Here is a 25,107-nt window from a genome sequence, read left to right as displayed (position 1 = left end):
AGTCGGGACCCCATGCTGAGAAGGTTAGGACCCACAGTTTGAGAACTTCTGCACTAGCCTAAAGATATTTTAAATAGCATTTTTAAAGTTTGTATACTGTACATACATGCAGTGCATTTCTTTTGTGTACATTTTATACACATAGCCTAAAGGTAATTTGATACACTATTTTTAATTGTTTGATTACAATGAACCATCAGAAATCAAAAAGGTTTCACTATTTTAGTCACACTTTAAATATTATGTATTTAGTATATGGGAGACTGAACCTGTATAGAAACCGGCTGTGGTATGGGGCTCTGACAGTGGGGATCCCGACTGCCTGTGCTTCAACAGGTAGGCGAGCGCAAAGAAGCTCCTTGTGGGCTCACTGTGCTCACCGCGCTGCGGGCCCGGTGGCTTGCTACAGGTTCTATTCTCCCTCTATGGGGGTCGTGGACCCCCACAAGGGAGAATAGCCCCTGTGAGTCGGGATCCCCCCTGTTGGAGCACCGGCAGTCTGTATCCCGACATCAGGATACTGACTGTCGGGATCCCCACTCGGAGCGTCATCCGGCACCCATAGAAATAAGACTGGAGCTTGGTTTACTACTGTTTCTCATGATCAGTTTAAACTTACACCTGCCATATAACAGCTGCAAAAGATATCCCAAAGGTCTATATACTGTATGCCCCAAAAGGTAATATGATTGCTGGTCTGCACTTGCATCAATACAGTGGTGTAGCTACATATGTAGCAGACACTTCGGTGGCTTAGGGGAGCGGCGCCAGTGAGGTCTGCGGTGGGCGCCACTGGCTGAATTGACAGGTGACCTAGGCAGCAGTGAGCGCTGAGGTGGTCTCACCATGTACATAACTAATAAGCAGGGACCCAGTGCAGTGCATATTGAATGATCCTGTCTCCACCCCCTGTATATGTAATGAGCAGGTCCCCCTCATTACATATACATGGGGCGGGGACCTGCTCATTAAATATGCACTGCGCTGGGTCCCCGCTCATTACATATGCATGGAGCGGGACAAGCTCAGCGCTCACTGCTGCCTGGGTCAGCTCCGCCAGCGGTGCGTAGTTCACTTTTTGAAGCTTGATGCATCTGTCCCTGAGTCTGAAAAATACATTGGATGACATATGACCTAGTAATGTCATACAGCTTACACTAGTAATTACATTTAATGTATAAAGTAGTATAATGTACTTAATCCTAATCTGCCCACTCATTACTGCATCTTCTTAAATGTTATATATAAACCTAAGTGACATCGAAGCTGTACCTTCCAACATCATTCAGATTAAGATGGCTGCGGCATACATTATCTGGGATCAAAAGTTTACTCTGGTAATCAACAGTTTATGGTGTTTACTGATATTTTTTGGTTTTATTTGCCACTTCAAATTTCACAGAAAAAATTTTGATTTTGACAAATCGGATTTCCCATATTACGATCAGTCCTCTTTGGCCCAGTTGTAGTTTGAAGTAACGCCATAAAAAGGAGATCAAAAGGAGAAAATTGTTGTGATATTGTGAATCACTTTCTGGCTCTGTATCTAAAGGACCATTACAGAGACTTCATAGGAGATACCCTTTACCTACTGCCTAATCCTTAGAGGTGACCTTCTGTAGATTTTATATATTTTTTTACAAAGCTTAAATCCGGTATAAAATATAGGAACCAAAGTCACTGAATATTTACATGTTCTTGTATCTACGTAATTCACTTATTGTTGCTTTAATGTATAGGCATAGAGTGACTATTCTCCATTGTGTTCCTTTGTGCTTCTAAACATAATATGAAGCAAAATTAAATTAGGAAACCATTATAAAGGCAGCCATGTAACTAAACTGCCACTTTGAATTAGACACATAAATGAGGGAAGAATGCACTGAAGTAATCTCTAAACTGAGCAAAATTAATGTTTCTCCTGAAAGACAGGTCATGAATTTTAAAATGTTTAAAGATGCACAAAACAATGATTTTAGAGAAAACATATTCACTGAGAAGGTATATAAGAACTATTACTTTACATTCATTTTTTTTATTTAAGTTCATTGTCAGAGCAATGTCTACTGAACATGCTCAGGGGCAAACACAGGATTTTCAAAAGTGGGTTTCCAGAGGGGCGGCGCAAAGCACGGAGATGGACACTTAGGTGACCCACTATATGCCGGGTCAGTTAAACTATTATAGATAGACCAAATGTATATAATAATAATAATATTATACACATACATAACAGCAGTGTAGACCCCTAGGCATAGCAATGTATTGGGGCCCCTACCTATCCTCCAGTGGTAGGGGTGGGGGGTGCTATGAGCAGAAGCTTTGATGTCCCACGGGTGGTAGGGGGTATTCTGTCAACCGCTCAGTGTGTAGGGCCTGGATCAGTAATTTCCACTAATTACCCCTTTACTGCACAGATGGTGGGAGATTGGGTGGGAGAAGGGGGCATTGTGCTGAATGAAGGGGCCCTGATACATAACTTCCAGGGTGGTAGAGGATGTTTAATATGCAGAGGAGGGGTGTGTAGTGGAGTGGGCTTATTATTCATAATTTTCTGGTGGGAGGACAGCTTGCTTGACTGCAGATATATCCAGTTCCCAGAACTAGATTTCTTAGCTTTTAATGGAATTAAAAACTAGAGAATCCCACCTACCAAATGGTACTGGGGACTAGGATCAGAGTTCAGGAGGCAGAGCAATCCGCCAATGAGAATATAAAACTACATACCAGGTGTGTGGAGCTGGAGCAGTAACAAGCTGCTGGAAGGCTGATATCTCTGGTTCTGGGCACAGAAGAGACAAGCTACTAGTGTCCATCAAAGGGGGAGAGTCCCAGATTTTGGAATATACCCTCAGAAGCCATCAAACAGAACCTGAAATATCTGACTGGGAAAAGCAATTAACAGGCTTGGATGGGGACCACGGCTTTGAAGTCAGATATCTCCAGGTTCCCCAGGGCCGATTCTTACAATTCTTGTACCCATGGAAAGAGGGGCCCTTTTAGGGACCTTATATTCCCCCCTGCATGCACCACTGAAGTGTATGCAAATACTGGCGACAGGGATACGGATGTAGAGAAGGACATTATTTCATTGCTAGGAGGAGAGCAGACTTGTTCGGTCAGACTCTCACTGACCAAGGGGAGATCCAGGATTATGGCAGCATCTTAACATGTGTACACACTGGGCAATTTATTAAAGCAGGTTGATAATTTTGGCACTTCTAAATAATATACTTTTAAATATTGTCTAGTGTGTATGCTACAAATCACAAACAATGTACTGTCATGCGGGTCATTAATTACCTCCCCCGTCATCTATGCATGTCACCCGGTGATTTAGACTTAATTTCACTGTTGTATTACTCAGGAATTTTTGTTGACCTATTTTACATATGCCTCTCTTTCCTGGTTCACTTTTCATTAATAATTCACCAACCACTGCAAGGCATCATATATATATATTTTTATCTTTTCCTGTTAAATGTACCTTTTTTTTTTTAATAGTTGATGTTATATACTCAATAAAAATGTTATGACTGAAAAAAACAAAAAACAAATATAATGTTCGTATGTTCTTTCAAAAAAAAAAAAAGTACAGTAGCGTGGCATTTCAAATGCAGCCACAGCGGAAGTCACACATGGAGAATAGTCATGCCGCATATCATTTTAGTCAGTGTAAGCTGGTTGTGTCCTACTCGCTTAGCAAATACAGTAGTATACATTTCAGTGCATAACATTGCATAAAAAGACATCCCGGATCTTTGGCATTAGTAGAAAGGATGTTTAAGGGGACTCATCTGTAGCCCTCCATTTTCAACTATGCTTACTTTTAGGATTCTACTGTGACCAAAAATTAATCTCAGAAAGGGACGAACACTTAATAGCTACTGCATACTATACAGTATGTAAATTACTTACTCTGGTTCTGATATTTTCTTAGTTTGATCATTAATTTTTGGGGGAGTTAAGAATGTATAAATACGTGCTAATAAAAATAATTGTTTTCAAAATGTATGAAGATATAATCTGAGATTGCATTTTAATTCTAACAGATGGCAGTTATCTACACCTAGGAATTAACACACTGGGGTGGGTAGGGTGTACTATACCAGCAGGTATTCCCTGTGCTGCTTACGTTTGCACACTATATGTGCCTAGATCAGTGGGTCCCATAATATTTGCTCATGCTATTTTGTGACTCCCTCTAAAGCACCCTTGACTAGGCTGTATGGTTGTAATATAGTCTAAGTACAATAAGTCCTTACTTATACAACTAGTTACACATAACAAAAAGATGAATCTAAGCCTGAAAAAAATGGGAATTATTCATAATCTTATTTATAAGGTACCATAAGGGTTCCGCAGCACCTGACAACATATAGATGATCAAAAGAATGAAAAAAAAAAAAAAAGAAAATAGTGATTTACAGTACAAATGCAAATTAGGACAAATACATGGTAAATAAAAGACAGTTGCAGCCACAGACACTGAGGCAATTATAACAGCGGCAGAGATATATTCTTAAAAAAAGCACATGAGGAGAGAGGGCCCTGCTTGTTAGAGCTCACATTCTAAAGAATGTGCAAATGGTGGATGACCACAATCTCCAGCTGTAGTGAACCACTTGTCAACAATTTGAGCTTTCTGCGTTTCCTAGGTATAGATTAGGAATTTGTGAGCCTGTTTTGAGCAAGACAGAAGGAGAACCTTATGGGACACCGAATGCTATTGTTTTCACAATAGTGAGTTTAACCTGTTTCATGCAGATTTTGAAAACGAGAGCCCTTCACCACCACTGCATCACTTTTGGGATAAGCCAGTAAGAGCCTGCCAAATTTATTTTACCACCTCTCTTTTTAAGCATTGTACTGGTAAGGTTTCATTGTTAATAGTTATTGCGATGATGGCGGCGCTGTCGCTACAGCATGGCAGCATGGCAGTCATTAACGAGGACATCCTTTGACTAAACATGCTTGATGAGGGAGAGGGTCGCCAACTATGTACGGAAGCGTGCATCACAATAGAAGATAAAGTGGAATATATATTTCAGAAAGGGCTTTATGAAAGATATTTCACCATCTTTTAGTGTGTATGTGGCTTAAGCCAATTTGTTTATTTTTACTCATGCCACAGGGTTCAGAGATGACAATTGCATATTTTTTTTTCAAAATTGGGTAATGCTGGTATTGAGTGTGCACATACACATGGTAATCCAAAATTGGGGCACTAGGTCCTCAAGTTTTTTACCTGGTTAGGTCTCACATCCAAATTAAGGTGTGGCAAATGGACATGATCAAATCTCATGAATTACAGAGGACCCCCTATTTTGAAAACTTCCTTAGAGGATCATATCACAGCCAGTCAATGAAGCCCTATTTCAAGTAACTAAAATGCATATAGTGCTTTACCATACCTTGTAAACTTCAGGAGATCTAATTTTTACCATTGAAGACTAGGCTGCTACTTATAATTATTTTATTATTTATTTACAGTTTCTTATATAGCGCATACAAATTCCGCAGCACTGTACAGACCATAGTTATGAGCAAACACATTACAAATTACATTACAAGACAGTTTAAGTGCATGGTTAATACAGATAGTTGCATTAGGGGACAGGACACTGAAGCAATTATCTTAAACAATTTAATGTTATTGTTCAATTCTTTGAAGTTCAAGTTTAACAAAAATATAAAAGGCAGAAGGAAATAAAATAAGTGTAATCTAAACAAAGTCTAGATATTTCTCCAATTTTCTCACTGTAAACATACAAGCATCTGACATACGTGTAAAAGGCCATTGCACAACTCTATGGAGCAAATTCAAGTGTTTGCATGCTGTGGCCACTGGAGGGCAACAGACTGTGAAAGTCTGTTCTTGGGGGCACACATTACTGTTATGCTGTTCCGTCATTTTGATGGACTAGTAAATAAATACACAAATACAGAGACTATGGTAACAGTTGCGGAGTCTCATCACTTTCAATAATAGAATATATGCTGATTTACAGTGCACATTCTAGGTCTTTACACAGATACTACAAATAAAATGCATCAAAGACATCAAAAGGTAGAATATCATCTAGTGGAAAACTGAAATCATATTCATTCTATGTAAACATGTGCTACAACCACTGCTGCAAATATACCTCTTTAAAATGAGCAGAATCTCCTTTAGTTTATAAAACCTAAAAACCCAGCACAACTAAATAATCACTCCTTGAAAAAAGACCAACTCTTGCCGTCTCTTCTTACATTAATCACTTTAACCCCCCCCCCCCCTGCAACAAACACTGCTCTTACCTAATATACCGGAGCCTTCACAGGAGAAAGGCGGTAGAGAATGTTTACCAAGTTCACCTTTTTAAGGCTATTTCTGGGTTGAGAAAAAGTAAAACCCACTGGAAACAAAGCATACGTCAATAAAACAAAGTTTAACTGCTTTTTATTAATAATCCATCGAATGTATTAATAAATAAAGTATACTCAGAAATAGACGAAATGGAAAACGAGAATGTTATTTGTTGCTTTCTCCTATCAAAATGGATAGTCAGGGGAGGAGTTTCTTGAATCTAAGATGCTATGCAGATTATCCCTTATAATAGGCTATTTATTTGGTACTTGTGTATTATAGAGTCGCGCATCGCATACCAAAATGCATGCGATGGTATGGGATGCGATATCGCGCGATGTTGTACAATGTCATACAATTTTAAAATTGTATGACATTGTATATGGCATACAATGCGATGCGATTAAAAATTGTATAAGCACCCTAATGGGTGCTTACAATGTTAAATGCACCCCCACGCCACCCCCCACTATAAACGTGAACCCGAAGCGTGGCGAGCACAGCGAGCCCGCGAGGGACGGCGGTACGAGTCCTACGACCTTTTCATACCCCCACTATCCACGTCAGCGTGGAGTTGAGAATAGAAAGTGGCGAGCCCCGCGAGGGGACGCGGATACCTGTGAAGGTATCCGCGTGCGCTCGCCACGCTTCGGTGGCTCGCTGCGCTCACCACACTTTCTATTCTCAACTCCATGCCGACGTGGATAGTGGGGGTATGAAACGGTCGTAGGACGCGTACAGCCGCTCGCCACGCTTCGGGTTCACGTTTATAGTGGGCGGGGGGTGGCGTGGGGGTGCATTGAACATTGTAAGCACCCATTTGGAGGAAAAAATCGCGTCGCATCGCATGCCATTGGGTGTATGGCATGCGATGCGATAAAAACATTACACGACCAACATCAGGGGCGCCGCTATAATACACAAGTACCTTTTTTTTTTTAAATAAGTTGCGGTGCCATTCCTATAGTCACAGCATAATAATAAAAAATATGTTTAAAGAGTAATTTGGTTTAAACCAGCCAACACTGGGCTATTTACTGACTTTATAAAGGAAATATTTTGCATGCCCGTGCAAGCCTTTATAAAGTATATAGTGCTGCAACCGACTTGAAATCAATGAAAGCATCAGAACTATCAAACGTCAACAAACTGCCATGTCAACAGACTAGCTAGCAGAATTGTTGGTATATGATAAATTCATTAGGAAACTGGGGCTTTCACATATTGATTATGAATGCCAAGTGACTGGATCAATGCAATTAGGCCACTAACGCATGTAGTAAATGTCCTAGAATTGAAGCAATCATCTGAAACGATAAACTCTGATTATACGTGGATAGCTCTACGTGAGCCAGATCAAACTATTGCCCTGTGTGTCGGTGCCCCTTTTCGATACAAGTGGACTGTTCTGAGCATTCAATCCTAAACTCCTAACTGACTTTCTCAGCATTCGACAACCTTAATCATGCGTACATGAGAGAGATTGTTTTCTTATAAGTACTGCAGCTGCCCACTTAACTTCCTGTGTTACAGGCTGCTTAATCCAATCAATACTCTGTGATAGATTAGATGATATTCTAGACCATGCTTCCTCTGCCTATAGGAGGCATGATGCAATGTAGATCTTTGTTTTTTTGGGAAGTGGGAGCTCTAATTTTGTAATATCCTGAGCAGATTTAGTTACAAGCAATAGAACAAATCCTAACTACACCGCCATTGATTGCGCAGACGGATCAAATTAAGTTTAATAATTTGTACACATGGAAACCTTAAGTGCAAACTCACCACCTAAACACCCTCCCCCCTCTCTTGATCAGAAAAAAAAAAAAAACCCACCACACAGCTATTAAGGTGAAGAACTGAAGTGTATGGCATGTTTGGCACAGCACATATATATAACTAGCAGGTGAACTATATAGGACTTGTATAAGTACAGCTGGTCATAAACAAGAGTGTGTGTCCCTTGACTGGACTGGGTATGGGCTACACTCACCATATATATTATAATCACTCCAAACTATATTCTGCATCCATTATTAGCAGGGTATGTTTGAAAATATGAAAAAATATATATAATAATATAATTTCGTTTTTTCCATACATATACAGACACACTATGGCACATGAGGAAACTGCTAATTACTTATTAATTTAGTATATGACAGTTGTATATCTGTAGTTTCTCATGTGAAGTATCCAATTAATGGTTGACTTTGATAATGTGTAGGCTTAACCCCTGGAGAGAGTTATTTTGTGGTTGGATCTTGTGATGCTTCATTTTACCATGGAATGGATCCTACGTTTACCCATCACTGTGGATGTAGAGACACCTTTTTGTTGCCGAGTTTACCAGTGCCTTTTGTTTTCCTCAGAATGTACCAAACTGTTAACCTGGCCACTGCTAAGGTTCGTGCTATCTCTCCAATAGGTTATTGAAACCTGGCTTCTTTCATTTGCATTTAGACCTCTTTTGACCGCATTTCAAGGGATCACATCAACCACTTGAAAACTAAAATCTCACATTGGAAATAAACTCCACACCTTAAGCTTGCTTCATTTATGAAGAAATAAAGCAATGGCCCTGACCTGTCCACGAAACCGCTTTTGTGTCAACTGCCCAGTTACAGAGGGGGCTACATATTAAGCCATTGTAATTCCGGTACTTATGTATTATCTGGGCTCCCATGTTAAATGCACCCCATTTTTTCATACCCCTACTATCCAACTACGCATGGAGTTGACTTTATATAGTGTGGCGAGCGCAGCGAGCCACCGTGCCCGAAGCGTGGTGAGCGCAGCGAGCCCGGCGAGGGGACGCGGTCTCATAAGAAAAACGGGAGCCCAGATATTACATAAGTACCGTAATTCCTAAACTTAAGTTTAAAAATAGAAATACCCTGAAATTAAAGCTTATATAGTCTGCACTTTAAAACCATAATATGGTACTGTAGTGTTCATTCTAGCACTCGCTAACATTGAAAACCCATGCAGTTCCTCTTCTCTGCCTGGGGTGTCGCTGTCTGCTGTGGTGTTTCTAGCAAAGGTCTGGTTTGCACATCAGTGCTGATATACAGACCTCTATATGCTAGAAGCACTACAGCATACAGCGACACCCCAGCTGGGAAGAGGAACTGTATGGGTTTTCAGAGATCGTGAGTGCTAGAATGAACACTAGAACTGTATGTTGCACTACTGAACAAGAACATCTACTCCTGGATGTGTCCATTTGCCACCATGTGAATAATTTAGTATGCTTAATAAAATATAATAAAGAAGATTTTTGCAATGGATATGCTGGCTCTTTAGCGCTCTCTAATTTATATATATATATATATATATATATATATATATATATATATATATATATATATATGTTCCTTAGGTGGCACTCCAGGATAGTGTGCTGTACTGGGCAATAAATGGAGCCCCAAACAATGGCTGGTGCCTGCCAGATAGGGGGTGCAGATGCGTCTCCTATATAGATAAGTAGATGGGGGCGGCGGCACTCGGCGAATAAATAGACAGCAAGGCAGGGTTTTGAAAACCCTGCCTTGCTGTCTATTTATTCGCCGAGTGCCGCCGCCCCCGTCTACTATATATATAAATCCTCCCCCAGCCACAGTTCCCCAATTCTGTCCTATTATTATTGAGAGCATGCATATGCAGGGTGGTTATGCTTGCGCTACACTACCTGCGCCTACTGCCTCTATTAACAAGTAAGCGGGAGCACTGCTGCCTGCTACTCTGTTCAGCTCCACACACTAGATGTTCTGTATTACCAGTGCCAGAAAAGAAAAAGGACACCCAAGTTAGCAGAGGTGCACGGGACATGGCTGCTCACTCATGCTAGGAATCTTGTAAAATATATATACATATACACATACACTATATAAATATCCCTCAAATCACTTACATAGAATATAATCAAGAAATAAAACAATGATAAATAGTAGGTTCTCTTGTACGAGTCTTCAGCTATGAATCTTCAAAATTAACATAAAACAAAAAGGTGCTTAAGAGTATGGTGATTAAAATCCCAGTTATTGGTAAATGTGAGGTAAGAGAATTCTTAATGCTTATATGAACCAGTTGAGTTTCTGATTTAATCCTCTAATGGGTTCTGATCCTCCATATTTGGCGTTAAAATCTTTTTGACAGATGACAATCTTGTGACTTTTTTTTGCACTTTGAGTAGATCGTCCTTGTATTGTTGTGTAGGGTCAGTAAGCGATTTTGGAGTAGATGGATTTGTCTTCGATTTGTCTCTTGACTTCCATAATGTAATCAGCCCTGCTTTGGATCACAACGGCACCCCCTTTGTCGGCCGGTTTGATTGCTATTTCTTTGTCCTTCTTCAGTTCTTTTAGTGCTTCTTGTTGGAGGTAAGGAGGTTCCTATTGTACTTGTCAACGTTCTTCATAAGTTTAAAGGAATCTTTCACTGTTCATAGAATATATCTATATGGCTTCCTCTGGACTCTACTGGATAATATTTGGATGGTAAAGCCACCAATGTTTTTTTTTGCTGAGAAGAGGAGTCCCCTTTAGTGGGGTTCTTAATAAAGTGACATTGCAGTGTCAGCCTCCATATGTACTTGTTGAGGTTGACAAATAATTGTAACGGGTCAGCATGTTTGTAAGGAGCAAATATTAGGCCTTTTTCTAGTACTGCAGTCCCTGATTTTGATAGAACCTACTTGGATAGGTTGAAGATGTTGCTTCCTTTTCCAGTGCTAGAGGTCTTTTCATTTCCGGGGGGGGGGGGGGGGGGGGAATAGTCGGCCTCCTCTACATCCTCTCCTTTTAGTGAACGCTTCCTCCCCTGTGGGGAATCCAGTCTGGTGTGGAGTTTTTCTTCTTCTAGTAGATGGGGAAAGCCAACCCTCCTCCTTTCTCCTAAAAAAAGTCTGTCCTAATGGAGAACCTGGTGATCTGGGTTGGTATCTTCTATTTGATGGAAGAAAGTAGTCCCTTCTGGGTGGTGTCCTGGGTCTATAGCCCTGTGTGGCCCTTCTCTCGCCATATGAGGGTGTTCTATTGGACCTCCTTCCATAATTGGGTGCGTAGTTCTGTTGTCTATATTGGGGTTGGAATTATTCTCTCTTTCTTACAAATACTTCATTATAGTCATCACCTTGCCTCTGCCAATTATGGGCCAGATTATTGTTCCTCTAATTGGTTCTGTGGTAATCGTTATTTGCTTTCTCATGGACTTTGCCGTTATCGTAGTCCAATTGATCTCTTGCAAACTTTTTTTGTTTGCGGGTGATGATGTCATTCTCTAGGGAATCAAGCTTCTGTTCGAGGTCTTCTACATCCCATTGGAATTCATCATCGTTCTCGAATTTGGCCAATGCAGATTTGATTTTTGCCATTTCTTCATCTAAGTTCACTAGTTCTTTCTTTCTCTCATTAATTATTAGGCCCACGAGTTTATCTGCACTTTCATCTAGTATCTTGTTCCAATTTACCAAGAATTCTTTAGTGATAGTACACATAGTAGGGGTCTTGTTCAACTTAAAGCCTCTAGGGATCCTCCCAACTTCTAGACACTTCTCTAAGGTAATGAGATCATACCAGTTTTTCAGTTCTTTAACAGAGATTTTTTCCATATAATTAAATAGACTTGTAGTCGTCATTGTTCACGATCGTCTGTCACCTGTTCTCACTCAATAAAAATCGATTTGCATTTCAGTGATTTTTTTTTGCGATCTTTAAAGAGAGGCATCCTTTTGCCAGGAAGAGTTACCAACAGAAGAACAAAATGTAGAGCAGACTCTTGTGTCGCGCCCAGAGAAATTATGTAATTTTGCGGGGCTGCCTATCTCACAAGATTCCCTGTTGGATGGCGGATATAAAGAAGATGGGGAAGATATGGAGCACAGTAGTGAGTTGGTGCCCCTAGTAATGATTTATATCTATCTATATGCACACTGGGGATTTCCTGACGAAAGAGGTTATTAAACGCCTCAGAAATGTTGACCACACTTTGGGGTTGCTTCTAAATTCTTGTGTCTCCGTGAGTGCCGGCCATTGCTCTTCATTGAGCTAGTGTGCATATGTTATTATTAGCAAGGACACCTGGAGCAGTTGCCCATGTTTATCTGAGTGCCGGATCTTCCAGTTTTTGAGAATATATATATATATATATATATATATATATATATATATATATATATATATATATATATATATATATATATATATACACACACATACATACACACACACACACACACACACACACACATACATACATACATACATACATACACACACACACACACACACACACACACACACACACATATATATATATATATACACACACACACGTGTAGGTCCGGCACAAGCACTTTTTCAAACTTGCTTGGCAGGTGCCCGCAAACTACTTTCGAAATAGTCCATATACATTCCAAGGAATTGCAGCACTCCAGCCATTTTAGATCATTTTTATTTCACCACAGCGGTGGTGAAATTAAAATTATTATCTTAATAGGCTGGAGTGCTGCAATTTCTTGGAATAAAAATAAATAATTTTTTTTTATATATATATATATATATATATATATATATATATATATATATATATATATATATATATATATATATATATATACACACACACACACATACACACATATACACACACATACACACACACACACACATATATATATAAATTCAATTTTGAAACAACGTGCAGTCACAAGATTTGCAGATCTGTTGTGCAATTGTGAAATGAACCAACATAATTAGGTTTTATCCTGTTCCTTAAATCTGTCAGCTCAAAAACAAAACAGATTTTTTGATGCCCAGTTAAAAAAATGGTTCTTCTGGGCTCATGCAATCGACCCTTCCAGGGAAAGCTGACATCTGTTCATGCAATGCCTGTCATGTCAGATGACAAACTATTTCCCATAAGCTTCCTTCTGTCTGTCATTCACGCTAAAAATGTTGACATGGGGAACATGTTGTAAGTGCTACAAATGGAATAGAATTTAAATAGGTCTAGATTAAAACAGTACACATTTACACAAATTATTGTAAAGCGCATAGAAAGTAACCCATTAATTTAATTAGCACTAGCAATAAACTGTGAAACAAATTTCTTAATCACTCAATTGTAAATGGATTTTCAAATAAAATATCAGGCTTGCTCTGTTTTATTATAAAATACTCTTGAAGAATGGGATGTAATATGCCTTGGTGTAAAAAAATTATAAATCTAAACTCCATGTACCAGGATATCACAATACCAAAGACTAAGTACAGATGGGGCCGGGCTCATCTTTCCAGGGGATGGCGATGGCGACGCCATTCGCCATTCCCTGCTCCGGCGCCATCTGTGTGTCGGAAGGGGACGCGCGCGCACGAGGTGCGCGCGCGTCCCCTTCCGACGGTGCTGCCGTCCCCTTCCGACGGGCGCCCGGTGCCCACACCGGGCGCCCGCACCCCCCCACAGCCGCCTTGGGTCCCCCCAGCCCCCCTCGAGCGGGAGGCGGACAGTATTGCGTCCGCCTCGCCCGCCGGCCGCCCGGATACTGAGACGCACGTGCGTGGGGGACGCACGCGCGTCTCAGTCAGATGGCGCGCCGTGTTGCTGGCGGATCGCCAGCGGCATGCTGCTGGCGATTCGCCAGCAAGCATAAGGCTTGCCCCATCTGTAGCTTAATCACATGAATGAACAATTAATGTACTGTACATATTTAAACCTTTGAGTGCCAAGTTCATTTATCAAAATAAGTGTGAAAATTGCCAAGCAAACATTTTTATTCATCATATTGACCTGTAATGTTTACCTTATATAGGAAATATAATCTCTTTTTAGGCAACATTGTTTATTTGAATACATGTAACAAATAGGAGTGATACTGGCATTTTATTGTGGATATTTTGAACATCTCGCAGAGATGTTGGCACTCAAGGGGTTAAGAATGGTTGGAAAGATGCGGTTTAAGAAGTAGAAATTAAATGAAAGTGATTTAAATTATGAGTGACCTATGCAATCTGTTTAGCAGAAGAGATCCATGTTAAGGCAGGTCTTAACACATTTGAATTTGGGAGACATTGGGATAAATGGTGCACAAGGTACAGAAGAAGGTTTTGAGCTGAGTACCAATAAAAGGAGACCGAGAGGAGGTTATAAAAAAGACGTAAAGGACTGGTGGGGTACAGAGAACATTTTGCAAAGGCAGGCAGACAGTAAAAAAAGAATATGGAATGAAATAGAGAAATTAGAATACTAAGGACAATGCAATGATGGAAATTAGTTTAAAGGCCTTTAAAAACTGAATTGGCATTTTAGATCTAATAACTATTTTACAGGGATTGTGATAGCTCTCCAAGATATTAGATTTATCTTAAAATGTTCAAGTTGGAAATTAGGTTTAAAAGTTGGACTACATAAGGAGGATAGATTTGCTAGCAATCCAAATGTGGTGCTCGCTAATTGGCACACCAACTTTTTGCATATGATGCTGACCTGTGGGGTAACAAGCTGAAGGATCTTCCCTAGGAAAAAAAAAAAGGAGGAAAGTTTGGAGATAAATGGTATCACATAAGTGAGTATTCCACTTAATAAGCAAATTGAGAAGAAAGGTCTTATTTAACTACAAAAAGCTGGTGATAAAATAGTCACGTGGAAATTATTAATATCTAAACTTAAATAGATCAGAAATTGCTTACCATGCTACTGGAAATAAGATAGGGCAATCTGCTCTCTGTTTATGCATTTTTACACAAATACAATGTAGCTAGCTTGCAACTATATCCCTTTAATCTGGGACATCTAGGATACACACAGGATCTGTGGCTGAAAAAAAAATCACAGGTCAATGTAGGCTTAAAATTAACCAGCCACAGAACCTGTGTGAATCAGATGTCCCAAATGAAAGAAATATTATGGCAAGCCTATTTAGCAATTTTATGCACAAAAGAATTGTGGTAGCACTGCAAGTTTGTTTTTGCAACATAGGAACAATGCACTAGAACAAGTTCCCCATTAAATGCAAAACAATGGTGAGAGGGAAAATACACATGTACAAACTGTGGTAGTAGCTGGGGAATACCGGTTATTCAAAAAAAAAAAAAAAAAGCCAACCAGACTTTTCTCCCCCTGGAAAGTTAGAGCACTGAACCGGTACAGACAGATTTTTGTCAGTGCAAATTACTCTGCAGTACCTGCAGGTCATTGCAGTACCACACTAGAATACTAGGAGCAGATTGATAAAGACATAGGGAGGACACAATCCCACTACCCCATTAATAATCAACATGTCAAGGTAACATGGTTATCAGTAGCATCACCAAGACAACATCATGAGATGCTTCTGACTGTGTAGTCAGCAGAGGAGTGAGCCGCTGCCTTCTAAGGACACCATACATACCGCTGCTTGCTGATTATTATTTTTGTCTGTAGAGATCTGTAACCAGATGCTTATAAACACATTGAGTCCCTATTCATCAATTTGGACACAGCACAGATAGTAAGATATACCCCTTAATGAGTAAGCCCGCTCAAAGAAAAAGCTTCGAAAGATAATCGGCTCTCTTCTGAGTTTGTGCATGTTTGAGAAAGATGTAGTTCCTATCTATCTATCGCTACAATTCTCATATGTATGTTACTACTATGTTACTAGCTATGTTATTATTAGGAATACTTGCACACACGCAGGGGCGGATTGGGGACTAAAAGTGGCCCTGGAATATTTCTGGAAGTGGCCTCATGTGGGCGGCAACAATTCAATAATGGGCGGAGCCAACATAACAGTAGGCGGGATTACCACATCACTATACTTTGACAGGCAAAACTAAAGCATCAATAGTGTCTGAATATCAGATTGATTAATATTAACTTTTGTTTGTTGGTGACACTGTAAAATGTCACTCACATTAGTCACTCAGATGGATGGATATGTCATGGTATCTCAGCACCGGCTGGATTAAATGAACACAGCAGTCCTCCCTCAAAGGTGCACTACCACTATCTACCCATGCACACTAGAGAAACAAAATACAGGCCCTAAAACTTACACACTAATTTGTAACAAAACTACACACTATGTGTTTGTATCATTAAGTAAGCAACCTACAGTAACAATGCAATTTTCAAAAAGTGTCCACAATATTGGCCACCACTGTAACTTAACTGAGTGATGCAATTCTCCATGCATCCTTATTTTCTATTTTTTTAAAAACTATAACATAATGAACAGGAGCTACAACTATAGCTTGGTCCAGAAAACAAGCTACATATATAGGACAAATACTATATAAATTATGTTGTAAAAGGGCCTAAAAAGCAAAAAAAATTGCAATTAAATAAGGCATGGATAAAATGCCAGTACATACAAATGCACATATGTTCCGCATCGCTGTACAGAGACCATTATTACCAGTTATATTATATAGCACACACATATTCCACGGCGCTGTACAGAGATTATTACTACCAGTTATATTATATAGCGCACATATTCCGCAGCGCTGTACAGAGACCATTATTACCAGTTATATTATATAGTGCACACATTCCGCAGTGCTGTACAGAGACCATTATTACCAGTTATATTATATAGCGCACACATATTCCACGGCGCTGTACAGAGATTATTATTACCAGTTATATTATATAGCGCATACATATTCCGCAGCGCTGTACAGAGAATATTATTACCAGTTATATTATATAGTGCACACATATTCCACGGCGCTGTACAGAGATTATTATTACCAGTTATTATATAGCGCACACATATTCCGCAGCGCTGTACAGAGACCATTATTACCAGTTATATTATATAGCGCACACATATTCCGCAGCGCTGTACAGATACCATTATTACCAGTTATATTATATAGCGCACACATATTCCGCAGCGCTGTACAGAGAATATTATTACCAGTTATATTATTTAGCGCACACATATTCCACGGCGCTGTACAGAGATTATGGTACTTGTGAGTTATCCGGGCGTCCGTTTTTGAAATCGGGTCGGATCGGGACATCGCATCGCATCGCATGCGACCATCGGATGCGATGCGATGCGATGACCCGATTTTTCCATAGGAATCAATGTTAAAATGGACTGAGTCCATTTTAACATGGAATTCAATGGGAAAAAGGGTCCTTTTCATACCCCTACTATCCAAGTGGGCATGGAGTTGGATATAAACCTGTGGCGAGCGTAGCGAGCCACCGAGCCCGAAGCGTGGCGAGCGTAGCGAGCCCCGCGAGGGGACACGGAGTACCGTCCCCTCGCGGGGCTCGCTTCGCTCGCCACGCTTCGGGCTCGGTGGCTCGCTACGCTCGCCACAGGTTTATATCCAACTCCATGCCCACTTGGATAGTAGGGGTATGAAAAGGACCCCTTTTTCCATAGGAATCATTTTAACATTGATTCCTATGGAAAAATCGGGTCATCGCATCCGATGGTCGCATGCGATGCGATGCGATGCGATATCGCATCGCATCGCATCTGATTGTATGCCTTAACTTAAGGCATACAATCAAAAAAATCGGACGCCCGGATAACTCACAAGTACCGAGATTATTATTACCAGTTATTATATAGTGCACACATATTCCGCAGCGCTGTACAAAGAATATGATTACCAGTTACATTATATAGCGCACACATATTCCGCAGCACTGTACAGAGACTATTACCAGTTATTATAAAGCGCACACATATTCTGCAGCGCTGTACAGAGAATATTATTACCAGTTATTTATATAGCACACAAATATTCTGCAGCGCTGTACAGAGACTATTATTACCAGTTATTATCCCGAACCACTTCCCCCCCTTTTGGAGATTTCGACGGTCGGGATCTGGTGCCAGGATTTCATACCAATCCCACAGAGATAATGCAGTCAGTCTGAAATCAATGGGGCGGTGACAGCGGTGGATGGGCGGGTAAGAGGTAGAGACCACGGGGGCGACAGTGATGGCTGGGTGGGAGAGAGGTAAGGTAGAGATCATGGGGGGGCAACAGCTGTTAGGTGGGAGAGATGTAGAGACCACTGGGAGCAACAGCAGTGGCTGGGTGGGAGAGAGGTAGAGACCTTGGGGGGAGACAGTGACAGGAGAATGGAATTTGGGGTACAACAGATATCTAAAATATGCAATATATACAGTGTGTGTGTAATATATATATATATATATATATATATATATATATATATATATATATTTATTACACACATGCATGCAAACACACAGACCCTATATGTCTTTGGAAAAAAAACACACACACACTTGTACTTTAGCTTACTGTAGTAAAATAGTAGTCAAAGTGTTAAATCTGTCTGGCTCTCCGTCTTCCGTGCAGCAGCAGCATGTAGAGGGGAGGGCTAGTAATTGGAGTGCAGGGGGAAGCGTTCCGTGCTTAGTAGCAGGAACAGAAAGCAGCAGGGAGATGCTGACTTTCACTGCCAGCCTGTGCGGACGAGCAGGGGAGGCACTGCGGGGAAGGAGAGATCAGCTTCCGGATTGAAATCTTATGCTTCCGGCGCTGCACTCATACACACTGAGGCAAGTGCAGCAGCCGGACCAGCAATAGCAGGACAGCAGAGAGGATGTCTCTCCTGCCCAGCGCCTCCATGGTTGAGTGGGTGGGTGAGGCGTCAGTCAGAAGCTCAGAGCCCGCATGACTGACACTTGACAGCAGCCGGCTCTGTGAGCAGCTGCTGGATATTTGTGCTCTCTGCTGCCCCTGCTGCCTGCAGCTATAAATTCGGCCTCACTACCATCGGCCTCCCGGGAAAGTTCCCGGTAGAGATAATGGCCAATCCGCCCCTGCACACACGCCACACACTGTCCCTTTTAAGTCCAAAAAACAATACCAGAGACATCGCTACATCAACTGCAGCAAATCAATACAATGTTACTGACAATTCTATCCGTAACCCCTGTATTACCCTGCTTACCATTCTAACATGAACGGACAGTCTTCAGCCAGTGCATTAAGGAATAGGAGATGAATACATTTTAGCATTTGCCCCAACCACCAATCAGCTGAAACAGCATGAAAGCTATTCTCGCTCAGCTACAGTACATTACAGTGAGCATAAGGTTTTTGCTCTCTTCGGGTAATCTTCAACATCTTTTAATAGAGAGCAAAGCTAACACAAAATGTAGAAACTTTGGGGATGTAATTTGACATTCAGCAATGCAACCAATTGTGGTCAGATAGGGCGTGAGGAAAACAACCTTGCCAAATAAAATAAAAAAGATTCTATGTTTAAGGGCAAGCTAGCAAAATAATAGTTATTATCTATGAAAGTGGAAATTCACAACAGATTGCAGCAATCAAGGTCTTAGGAAATAGATCACCTTCTCCGCCAAACAAAATTAATTGATTACATTGCATAAGTGTTGATGCACCTGGTAAACAACAAGTATTGAGGTTCAGCCACCAATAGCAGCCAGATACCACAATGGAATAGAACATGACATATGCACATTTATCTCAAGGGAAATGTCGGTTTCCGATAAAACAGTACTAATTTATATGCACAATTCCAAAAACGCTAAGTACTGGTACATGGTCTATAAAACCCACAGAACATTAAATACAGGTATTAAGACAATCAGCAGGTACTGTAACAGTGGACCGCAAAGAGAAAAATTGTTCTCCATTTCAGAGTGAAGAAAGGGCAGCTACTGCCCACTGTGTGCTATGCATTATATCAGGTGAGCGTGTTCTTACCTTAAACCGGTATATAGGTAAGTATAGAGGGTATCTGTGTTTGCAGTATGGTCCCAGTAATTACTGTTGAATCAGCGCAGGGACAATCATACAATGAGGGTACCCTGAATGTAGCAGATATATAGTTATAGAGGTAGGGTTAGTATGTTATTATAAGTTAGAACAATATATAGGGTAGTATTCATTGCCGGGGGTGAGCGGCCATCGAGGGGGTTGAACGGCAGGGATCACAGAAAGCCAGCGATCCTCGCCGTTTAACCCCCCTCGCCAGCTGCTCACCCATTTCTACTTTCCAGGGAAATCCGATTCTCCCAAACAGCGAGACCCGCGGCTAATGCAGGGAGCCCGCTGCATTTAGCCGCGGTCTCGCTGCTTCTGCAGCCGCATATGCCTATACCCCCTTTCTCCAGAAACGGTGCAATTGGGAATCAGCGTATGCAGTTGTTGTATGCTGCTACTTTTCATATACCAGAAGGCATTGATGGGGGTGAGCAGTACCCCATTGTAGGTTTAGTTCAGAAACAAAATGGTATCTAGTTGCTCAACCTCCATTCTTATTTTACCAGGTACCTCAAGGCTTAAACAACGTGATCAACAGATCTGTTGTTCTGAGAAGGGAATATACTGTATCTCCTATGCCCGATTGCTATAATAACAAATATTCTACTAACTACCATCAATCATTTCTTAGTTTGTGTCCTTATATTTTAATACTGAACAAAAAGTGTTATGTTTTATTACAAAAGTGCTTCCCCCTCCCCCCACCACTACAAAAAAAGCGATCGCTCCTTGTTACAGTTACATAGTAGTTAAGGCTGAATAAAGACTTGCGTCCATCTAGTTCAACCTATGTTTATAATAGTTTATCCCTTGTTGTATAGTATGTTCTATTTTAAAGACCGATTATGTTTCTTATTTGTACCCATGGATGTTTTTAACCAATAAATGTTTATCCAACCTTATTTTAATTTATTGTGTCTGCCGACACTACTTCTCCAGGAAGAGAGTTCCAAAGTTTGACTGCTCTGAACGTAAAGATTTTTTCCTTCTAATCTAAACTCGTGCCCTCGCGTCCTAGATTCCTTCCTAGCAGAAAAAAGGGTGTTTGACAGTTCCTTATTTTGGCCCCTGCTATATTTGTACATGGTTGAGCATGTCCCCCCTTAATTGTCTCTTCTCTAGTGTGAATAGTCCCAAATTGTTTAATCTTTCCTTATAGCTTAAATTCTCCATTCCCCTAATAAGCTTTATTGCTCTTCTTTGGATTTTTTCTACTTCTATGATGTCCTTTGAGCACTACACCCCAGTTTGTTGTCTATTTGGACTCCTAGATCTTTTTCGAGTACTGAATTACCCAATTCCTCCCAGCTTAGGTTATAACTAGCACACTGGTTATGTCTCCTAAGGTGCATGACCTTGCAATTATCCACATTGAACCTCATCTTCCACTTTTTTGCCCACTCATCTAGATTGTCAAGATCATTTTGAAGCGTGGTGACATCTCCTGGTGATTTAATAACTCTGCTCAGTTTTGTATCGTCCGCAAAGATGCATACATTGCTGAGTAACCCCATCCCAATATCGTTAATAAAAATGTTAAATAAAATGGGCCCTAGAACTGAACCCTGTGGCACTCCACTTAGTACTGGTAACATATTTGATACTGCACTGTTCACAACCACTCTTTTATACAGCAAGTTCCCTACCCATCTACAGATATTTGCCCCAATCCCAGGTCCTCCATTTTATTTATCAACCTCTTGTGTGGTACTGTGTCGAAGGCTTTAGGAAAATCACATCTACAACATTTCCATTATCAAGGTGTTTGCTAACCTCTTCATAGAAACCAAGTAAATTTTTTCACGAACCCATGCTGGTTATTACAGAGTAAACTATGAAAGTCGAAATATTCCTGGATACCATCTCTTAAAAATCATTCAAATAGTTTACCCACTATTGATGTTAAACGAACAGGTCTGTAATTAGCGGGATCCTCCTTTTCTGAATATTGGCACTACTTCTGCTATTCTCCAGTCTTTTGGTACCTTTCCTGATGATAGTGAATTATCAAAGATATAATGTAGAGGGGTAGCTAGTTTCTCCATTAGTACCATAGGATGAATCCCACCTGGCCCTGGTGATTTTATTTGTTTTGATTTTGCTGAGCCTCAATATTATTTCCTTGGTCGAGAAATCAATATTAAGTTCCGGCTTGTTCATCCCATTTATGGTACATGTGCGTTCCACAGTCTGCTCTCCCTTAGTAAACACTGATCAGAAGAACTCATTTAACAGTTCTGCTTTTCCCTTATCCTCCGTAAAACTTTTAAAAAACTCCTTAATTATACATTTACTATTTATGTATTTTAAAAACTTCTTGGGGTTAGTTTTGCTTTCAGTGGCAATGCACTCTTCATAATCCCTTTAAGCTACTTTGATTACCTATTTGCTTCTTTGTATTTGGTGAACGCCTCCTCATTTAAAGTTATTTTATTTATTTAAATGCTCTTGTTTTATTGTTGATTGCTGACCTAACTTTTTTGTCCAACCATGGTGGCTTTTTTATTTTATTTAACTTACCCTTATTTACTTCAGGAATGTATTTAATAGTTAATGACTCCAGTACATTTTTTAGAGTATCCCACATTTCCTCAGCATTTTTCCCCTCAAAAACAGTTTCCCACACAATTCCTTTTAGTGCTTCCCTGAATAATTCGAAGTTAGCTTTTCTGAAGTTTAGTATTTTTGCTGATCCTTTATGATGTAATTTACTGAAGTTGATTTCCAGTGAAACCATAGTGTGGTCACTGTTCCCTAGATGTTCAATTACTTTTGTGTTTGAAACTAGATCTATGTTATTTGTTAATACAAAATCCAAATAGTGCCATATTATGAGTTGGAGTTTCTACCGTTTGTGTGATAAACATGTCTTTAAGTAAGCTTAGGAACCCACTGCTTCTTGCTGTTTTGCAGGTTTCATTTTTCCAATCAATATCAGGTAAATGAAAATCCCCCATAATTAATACCTGACCCTGATCTGATGATTGTTTGATTTGGTTTAAAAGAGAGTCATCCCTTTTGTTTATGTTTGGCGGTCTATAGCATACCCCTATTAAAATTTTGGTATTAGGTTTAGTTATTGTCGGTTATCTCTGGACACATGGCCTCCGTGTAATCTTCCGCTGTACCTGTGCTCATTTCTTTCTCACACAATGTTAAGTTATTATTTACATATAGGCACACCCCCACCCCTTCTATTTTACCTCTTTCCTGTAGAGCATGCAGGTCCAAACTGTGGCCCTCAAGCTGTTGTGAAACTACACATCCCAACATACCTTGCCATAGTTTTAGCATTCCTTAATGGCAAAACTTTGGCAAGGCATGATGGGACTTGTAGTTTCACAACAGCTGGAGGGCCATAGTTTGGACATGCCTGCTGTAGAGTGCTTAATGCCCAGTTGTGCGACTCGTTACACCATGTTTCTGTAATACCAATAATGTCATAATCATCCCTAGTGACCACAGTTTCTAGTTCCCCGATTTACCTGCTAAGCTTCTTGCATTAGCCAGTAGGCATTTAGTTTATTTTTAGTTGCGTCCCTAACATTGTGTTTAATTTATCCTCTAGATTTATTTGTATTCCTTACTAACGTGGTCATACCCACCTCCCCCTCAATAGACTCTTTGTAACCCAAAGAAAAAAAAGTTAGCCAGAAGTTTACTTTGAGAAAACTAAAGTTTATTTTGCCTTTCAAAGCCAAAATATTCTAATTTTATTTATTCAGCAGTAGCTTATTACACAGCATGTTACAATCAGGAAATGCTTGTTTATTTAAATGAATCAATGTCCCGAAGGACTTTATAATCTAATTTTCATGCACAGACAACTACACGTATGCCCATAGACACCCACTGGAGTCCAATTAACCTGCCAGTATGCGTTTGGAATGTACAAGAGCTCACATAGCACAAATTATAAAGACAAAGCAGACCATAACTCTTAATAAATAAAATAATATTTCTGAAGAAATAATCAGAAAGCCTTACCTCTTCCCCAGAGAGATAATATGCAGATAGGAGGCCTCCAACAAAACGGATATTAACTTCAAAGACTGATACCTCAGCATTCTGCAGGAAAAAAAAAAATATAAAAATAGTTAATGGTCTTAAACATACGACAAGGAGGTTTCAAACATCAGATTCTGTGAGCTTCATAATGTGTATAATGGGTATAAAGTAGGACAAAGCAGAAGGAAATAAAAAAAAATCACTAAAAACTTTATTTGAAAGTAGTTATTTATATTAGAAATATTTATATTCTGTATATAATCGCTGGTAAATAATTACCTAACTATAAGCATTGCCTGTAGATATACACAAACTCTCTAATTTGAGAAACTGGTATTAAAAGAAATAATAAAAAAAAAATATATATATATATATATATATATATATATATATATATATATATATATATATATATTTATATATATATATATACCCTGTTTCCCTGATAATAAGACCTACCCCAATAATAAGCCCTACCCTTATTTCTGGACAACGGTCCAAAATAAGCCCTACCCCGAAAATAAGCCCTAGCTTAATCCCCATTTTGCCCAGTCCCTGTGCTAAACTCCCAGCTCCGCTAAACCCCCCACCCACGCGCATGAAATGGATGCTGCTGCTACGGTAGCAGCCCTGGTACCGCTAAAGCCTCTGCTCGCATCAGCGGTCCCAGGGATGCATTGTGCATGTGACGTCACTGCGCACCTCAAGGACTGAGTGGCGTCTGTTCACAGACGGGAGCGGAGTGACTGAGCGGCAGCGGAGGAAAGGCTGAGTGGCTGAAAAATGCAGAAGGAAAGGAAAGCGGCAGTTGTGTTTAAAGTATAAGGAGATTTAGGGGCATGATGTAGCTAAAAGAAGGACTGAGGAGCTAAAATAAGCCCTTTGGTGTTTTTGGACTGAAAAAAAAATATAAGACAGTGTCTTATTATCGGGGAAACACGGTATATATATATATATATATATATATATATA

At 40.1% G+C, this 25,107-nt stretch overlaps 1 protein-coding gene across 1 annotated transcript in view; it reads right to left on the bottom strand.

Moving 5' to 3' along the window:
- Window positions 1–25,107, bottom strand: part of MAN1A1 (mannosidase alpha class 1A member 1) — a 238,586-nt gene that overhangs the window by 101,680 nt on the left and 111,799 nt on the right. Inside the window, exon 4 of the mRNA XM_083176799.1 lies at window positions 24,115–24,195. Within this exon, the coding sequence (XP_083032925.1) occupies window positions 24,115–24,195 (81 nt within the window). The remainder of the gene's footprint in view (window positions 1–24,114; window positions 24,196–25,107) is intronic.

This window comes from Crinia signifera, chromosome 3, assembly GCF_055691185.1.
Source record: "Crinia signifera chromosome 3, ASM5569118v1, whole genome shotgun sequence".
NCBI lineage: Eukaryota > Metazoa > Chordata > Amphibia > Anura > Myobatrachidae > Crinia > Crinia signifera.
Note: the sequence above shows the minus strand (reverse complement) of the source record. Positions and strands in the feature narration are given on the sequence as shown.